This window comes from Pinus tabuliformis, chromosome 9 (assembly GCF_031772625.1).
Source record: "Pinus tabuliformis cultivar Carrire ecotype Pingquan chromosome 9, CPIR1, whole genome shotgun sequence".
NCBI lineage: Eukaryota > Viridiplantae > Streptophyta > Pinopsida > Pinales > Pinaceae > Pinus > Pinus tabuliformis.
Window position 1 is genome coordinate 1,886,852,578 of NC_142307.1, and position 7,368 is coordinate 1,886,859,945.

A 7,368-nucleotide genomic window follows, 5' to 3' on the forward strand; every position below is an offset into this window, starting at 1 on the left:
TTGTATTTCATAAAACAGGCGAGGATCCGAGCCAAAATCATTGGGTCTATCGTTTGCAGCTGAAATTGTAATTAGAATATTTTAGAAGAGATATTTCCATAACCGGTGCTAGTCCTACATTTAAGTTACAATAATATATTCCTTATCTTTTGCTCTGATTGTTTTCTTGCTTTCCCTGATCCTTTGACAGATAAATCACCATTCCACTGCAAAATGGCCAATTGTAACGCTTTGGTTCCAGAGGCATCGCCATCTGCGCCAGAACCATTTAATGTAAGCATTACGATGCCAGTTTATAAGGAAGTGAGGAATTCCCAACAAAGAGGGCAACGGCTTCGGGCTGCAGTGCTGGGTGCCAACGATGGATTGCTGACCACGGCATCGTTAATGCTAGGAGTGGGAGCAGTGCAACCAAGTAAAAGTACCGTGGTCGTATCAGGGATGGCAGCTCTGGTGGCCGGTGCTTGCAGTATGGCCATTGGGGAATTGGTTTCTGTGTATGCTCAACGTGATGCACAAGTCTCTGACATGAAAATAAGAGCAAGCAATCTTCGAAACCCTAACGATGATGAAGAGGACGAGAGCCTCCCCAACCCGTTCCAGGCAGCAATTGCATCAGCCCTGGCATTCTGTACTGGAGGAATCGTGCCCTTACTCTCAGCAGCCTTCATCAGCAATCACCTTATCAGAGATGTAGTGCTGGCATCCGTGTCGAGCGCGACCCTTGCCGCTTTTGGTGTTGTGGGAGCTTACTATGGCCGTTCTCCCCTGGTGAAAGGTACTCTGAGAGTATTGATAGGAGGCTGGATGGCCATGTTAGCAACCTACGGCTTGCTTAAGCTCTTTGGCGCCATAGTACGATAGAATACTTTTGATAATGGATAGTGGATCGAATACTTTTGATCATGCAAGGTATTATTGCCAAATTTGTCTGTAATTTTAGTAATATTAATTGCAGTGATTTGTATGTAACTACAATCAAATGTTTATAGATATATTTATCTGATTAGCAATTGGATTTAACATAATGAATGCAAATTTAATCCGTAGTGGATTTGTCCCTTTCCTAATTTCTTCAATTCCTCGAGTTGTCTTGTGTTCTCTATAGTTTATACCATAGCTACCAAATTCGGCCGTACTGGCCAGAAAAATTCGAAAATACGACAGCACGATTCGGTTTGGGGGCAAATTCGCAAATTGCAATTCGGTACGGTGTTATATATATATATATATATATATATATATATATATATTTATATTAAATAAATTATAATGAATCGTAAATAGTAGTTGAAAATATTAGGATTACATGGAATGAGGTAATAAATTTTTTTATATTAAAAAACTTATAATAAAATGTAAATGGTAAACTAAGAATATTACAATTATGATGGAATTTGGTAAAGTGTTTTTATTGATATAAAATTTAATATTTAAAAATAGAAATTTCTATATTATTTAATTCTATAAAAAAAGTTAATATAAAATTTACTATTTAAATAGAAATTTCCATGTTATTCAAAACATTAAAAACATAAATTTCCAATTTAGAAAAAAACTCTTTTAAATTTGTTAATAAAAAAATTAATATTTAAATAGAAATTTCTATATCATTCAAAACATTAAAAACATCAAATTCCATATTAAAAAAAATGCAGTTGTAAAAAACAATAAATTTTATATTAAAATATTGTAGAAAAATAATAAGTTTATACTTATTTTGATAAATTATTTCGGATTAATCATAAGTTTATACTTGTTAAAAATAATAATTTCTTATAATAGAATAATAAATCTCTATTTATAAATATTTATAAAATATATAATTTCCATTTTTTTTAATTTGAATTTCATACTTCTCTTTTCCCACGGTGAGGAAATCAAAACCATGAATTAAAGTTTGGGTGTGCTTCTATTTACTAAACAACTCTTTGAAAAATCTACCCAGAGACATTTAGGTTGTTTTAGTTATTAATTGATAATGTTGTGAGGATCACAAAAGTCTTAGATCTAATTAATAATGTTGTTATTTTTCATTTTTAAGGGTTATATTAAAATTTAAGATTTGACTAAGTGATTTTTTAAAAATATATTGTAAATATAGATTTACTTCTTTTAATTTTAAAAATAATTTAATTTTGGAAGATCTATATTTTCAAATTTTTTCCGTATTGTGTTTTAGGTAATCGAATTTTTTCGGTACCGAATCAAATTTGAATTCGAATTTGGTAACTATGATTTATACTATAGTTTAATGTTCAAATTTGGATAGGTAAATGACTTTATATACTTATAATTTTAGCAATTTATAATTATAGTTTATATAATTTGAACTATTTATATATATATATGTAATTTATAGATTGCAAATTTCAGATATATCTCAAAGGTTTATACACACAAAAGAATATTTTATACACATAAAACATAAAATAATTGCCTATACTGTTGTCTCCAAAATTTGCAATCAAAGTAGGTTCAACATGTTCATATAACCTTTTCACATGACATGACCGACGGTGTTCATTATCCACTTTAGAGAATTGAACCCCGACCTATGCCTGGCAAGGCTGGAATGCACTGCGCACTTAGCTAGAGGACGGGCATATGCGCAAGAAGAGTTCTATTTGGTGCACTGATACTTAGAAGAAAGGCACACACAAAGGTAACTCTGGAGTTATGTTCTTCTGTTGACTTTTATAACGTTACAATTAGCATAAGATGTGGATCTTTCTTTTCGTAATTAAATTGTAAAGTCAACTTCATTTCCGTTTAAAATATCCACTGTATCTTTGAAGGTGAAACATATTGCATATTTAGAAAATGTTACCCAATGAAGGTTTCACATGGAATTATAAAAGTTAACTTAAGACTTCAATTTATTTATGGTTTAAATATTTAATCAAAATAAAATTAATATTATATTATTGAATATTTAAATGTTGAGAGTGTTTAATGATGATACACATATAATCGCTTATCATAGGGCAGGAAAATAAACGACAGACCAGGGTTATGAGTTGCAGAGAGAGTTTGCATCCATGGAGGGAGGCTCAGGAGGGAGATCTCCTCCCTTTTACAAGGAGGTTGTGGCCAATAAGGGCAAGAAGCCCCCAGAAAAAGTCAGAAAGTTCGAGGGAGAAGGTACGAGTAACCAGGAAGAGGAGGAAGAAGTAGCAAGAATAAAAAAGAATAGTAGAACTAAAGAGAAGGAGGAAGATGACAAGCAACAGGAACAAAAGAGAAAAAGCAAAAGAGACCCTGTAAACTCAAAGCTGACATAACAACCAGAGTTGTATTAAATAATCCAGCTCTACAAGCGCACAGGGAGCACATGCAAACCTACACAATCATCTACAAATTCATGGGACTATGGCCCACAGAAAAAGCTTTACAAACATGGATCAAATACCACTGGAAACCTAAATGGAGCATTGAGCTACACCTTGGGTCTAAGGGTTTCTTTACCGTGGTGTTGACAAGTATTGAGGATAAAGAAAGAGTGTTTGAAGGAGGGCCCTACTTCTATGCAGCAGCAGGTCTCTATATGAGGCCATGGAATATGAACTTTGTCCCAGAATGAGAAACGTTTGCTTCAGTCCCAGTCTGGGTAAGATTCTATTCTCTTCCTCTTGACCACTGGCAACCTGAATTGTTAGTTGCCATAGGCAATAAAATAGGTAGGTTTGTCAAAGCTTCAGAAGCCGCTACAAGGGGAAAATATACTTCCTTTGTTAGGATATGTGTTGAGATGGATCTATCAAGAGCTCTTCTGGATGAGGTTATATTGGAAGTTTTTGATGAAGAGTGGGTTCTTCAAATGGTGGACTACGAGAATATTTCGTTCAGATGTCATAGATGCCATGAAGATGGCCATCTTCTCAGGGATTTCCCTCTAAGCAAAATAGAGAATGAAAGCAAACCTAATGCAATGAAAGACCCAGATAGCTTTCACAAGGTGGTACATAAAGGAAAAGGCAGCAAAAGAGGTCAAAAGCTACAACAAAAGGAGGGACAACAGGTTAGGCAAAACCAGTTTCTGGAAGAGGAAGAAGAAAGAACAACAGAAAATCAAGCAAATGAAGGAAGTACAGGAGAGAAGGAAAAAGAAGAAAATCGTGATCAAACACAGGTAAATGATAAGCAGATAGGGACTATGTTGAGTGATACAGAACCAGAGATGGACCAAGAAATGACTCAGAGTGAAATGGAACTAGAGGAAACTGAGCTACAGGAGATCCTGGAAAGAGAACACCTAGATCTGGGTGGATTCTTAATATAGGGTACATCTGGTCGGGTAGAATCATTACCTCAGGAGGAGCTCAATAGAATACAACAATTATATTTATGGAAAACTCAGGAAAAGGGTTCAGAGGGAGCTAAAAATAGGAGCAGGCTGAGTAGCGAAGGAGTGAAAACGATAAAATCTACTCCAGGTTTAGCACCCAGAAATCCACGAAAAAAGAGAGGCAGAAAAAAGCAGAATGAGCTACTGATGGAGTGTGGGAAGGTCATGATAGATTCAAGTAAGATGAAAGATCTTACTAGCTACTCCTTCACAAATATTTAATCATGAAGTTTATTTCTTGGAATATTAGAGGACTAGGCAGTAAAAGAAAACAAAGATTTCTTAGCAACAGAATGAAACAGGCTGCTCTAGATATAATTTTTATCCAGGAAACGAAATGTTCGATTCAAAAGTTAAGGCAACTACATAGAAAATGGCTCAGTAGGTTTGAATATATAGAAGTTAAGGCAGAGAATACGGCTGGAGGTATTCTCACTCATTGGAACCCTCAAAGAATTGAAATAATTTATGCAGAGGTTGCAAGGAATTATTTATCAGTAGTAATTCAGCCTGTAGGAGACAATAGTACCTATCTAGTCACGAATGTGTATGGCCCTCAAAGAATAGAGGAGAAACTCAGGCAAATAGATTCCCTTGGGAATCTCAGGGAGAGACATGCCGAAATACCCTAGATCTTGGGAGGGGATTTCAATATGATAAAATCACTTTCGAAAAAAAAAAGGTGGAACTAGAGCACTAAGTAAAGATTCTTTAGCATTTCAAATCTTTACAGAGAATATGAAACTAACGGATGTGGAAACTAACAATGGCATCTTCACTTGGAATAACAAGAGAGGTGGGGAGTCTCAAGTAGAATCCAAGTTAGATAGGTTCATTATCTGTCAGGATCTAATGTTATTAGAAAAGGAAATAGTAGCAAGTGTTCTTCCCGTTGGAGGCTCAAACCACTTGCCAATTCAAATGGAGATCTAGGGTATAGGTACCCCCCGAAACAGACCTTTCAGATTTGAGAATATTTGGCTTTCACACCCAGATTTCATCAGTAATATTGAAAAACGGTGGGTAGAAGATCTTCAAATTCAGGGAACGAGATTGTTCATGCTGCATAAAATATTAAAGCACATAAAAATGAGGCTTAAGGAATGGAATAAGAAAGATTTTGGCAATATCTTTGTGGAAAAGAAATCAGTCGAAAACAAAATGCAGAAACTCAACCAAGATATGATCTTGAAAGGTTTCGATAAAGACAAAAATGATCAAGTGGAGAAACATCACCAAGACTGGGAGAACTTGTGTAAACAAGAGGAAATATTCTGGAGACAAAAATCTAGAGTCCAATGGCTAAAAGAAGGAGAGCGTAACACAAAATTTTTTCACAAATCCACCATGGCGAATAGAGCACACAACAGAATTTCTGCAATAAGAAAGGAGGATGGACAGCTCCTACAATCCCATGAAGAGATAGAGGCGGTGTTAGTTCAACACTTCCGAGAAACAGCCAAGGAAAGTAATCCAGAAAGAGATCATCATATCAAGGACTTAATAAAGAATATACCTAAGCTGGTGTCTAGAGAGGACAATTTCAACCTCAACCGACCAATGACTGAAGAAGAGGTCAATGAAGTTCTCAACGAAATGCAGAATGGCAAAGCACCAGGCCCGGATGGCTTCAATGTTGATTTCTTTAAAGCTTGTTGGAATATTGTTAAAGAGGATATTTTGAATGTTGTAGAAGACTCCAGGACAAACAGAACTATCCTCAGAGCTCTCAACACCTCCTTCATCTCCCTGATCCCTAAACAGGAAAATTCTCAAACACCAGACAGGTACAGACCCATAGCACTTTGCAATGTGGTATACAAGATAATATCGAAGATGGTGGCCAACAGACTTAAACCTCTGCTGCCTGCTCTGATTTCGGGGGAACAATCTGGATATGTTGAAGGCAGAAAAATCCTGGACAATATTATTCAAGCTCATGAGGTGGTTCACACATTAACCAGCACAAGGAGGGTTGGTATGATCCTACAACTGGACATAGCAAAATCGTATGACAAAGTGAACTGGTCCTATATCAGGAAAATGCTAAAGGCGTTTCGTTTTGATCACAACTGGGTTAGATGGGTAATGGCCTTGGTAACCTCCTCCATCTTTTCAATTTTGGTTAATGGATCTCCTTCTGGGATTTTTCTTCCTTCATGAGGGCTGAGGCAAGGGGATCTGCTTTCTCCCTTCCTATTCATACTCATGATGGAAGGTCTTGGCCGGTCTATCAAGCATGCCAGAGTTATGGGCAAAATTCAAGGTCTTCCACTGAAGGAGAATGGTCAGGCTTTGACTCATCAACAATTTTTTGATGACACCATGTTGCAAGGTATCCCCATAGTCAAAGAGGCTTGGGCGTATAAACAAATTTTGTATGATTTTGCCTTGGCTTCAGGTATGGAAGTTAACCTCTCCAAATCTATTTTTTTTCTTTAATACTCATATTGATATTCAGAGAAATATCTCCAGAATTCTAGGCTTTCAAAGGGACTCCCTCCCGTCAAAGTATTTAGGAATTCCTCTCACAGCAAAGCCCCTGCAAAAAAGTATTTGGGAACCGCTAATCAACAAAATGCAGGATAAAGTCAAAAATTGGACGAGCAGATCCTTAAACCTGCCAGGCAGACTTGTGCTGACAAAGGCGGTGCTCCAATTAGTTCCTATTTTCATGCTATCAGCACTTTCGGCCCCTCAGGGAGTTCTGCAGCAATTCAGAAATATCCAAAGAGAATTTCTCTGGGGCAGGGAGGAAGACAGAAAGAAGTGGGCCTTGGTCTCTTGGGAAAAGATCTGTAAACCCAAGAATCATAGGGGTCTTGGCCTAGATGACCCAGAGATCCTTAGTAAGGTTCTAGGGGCCAAACTCTGGTGGAGGTGGGTGAAAAATCCGAAGGCACAATGGGCAAGCATATGGACAGAGAAATATGCAAACTCCTGGCATCACTCTGATCTCATAAGGATGTCTGGTAGCATTAAAGGCTCTGCCATCTGGAATAAAGCCTGGGGGAACAAAG

General features: G+C 36.8%; 1 protein-coding gene across 1 annotated transcript; it reads left to right on the forward strand.

Annotated features, from left to right (window-relative positions):
* Positions 1–285: 285 nt before the first annotated feature.
* LOC149156463 (vacuolar iron transporter homolog 2.1-like) lies at positions 286–864 on the forward strand. Its single transcript, XM_089444761.1, has one exon. The coding sequence runs from the start codon at positions 286–288 to the stop codon at positions 862–864; it is 579 nt and encodes a 192-aa protein (XP_089300887.1).
* The last annotated feature ends 6,504 nt before the right edge of the window (positions 865–7,368 follow it).

Bases quoted from the DNA above. Each gene is read 5' to 3' on its own strand.
- LOC149156463 (XM_089444761.1), top strand. From the start codon at position 286: ATGCCAGTTTATAAGGAAGTGAGGAATTCCCAACAAAGAGGGCAACGG.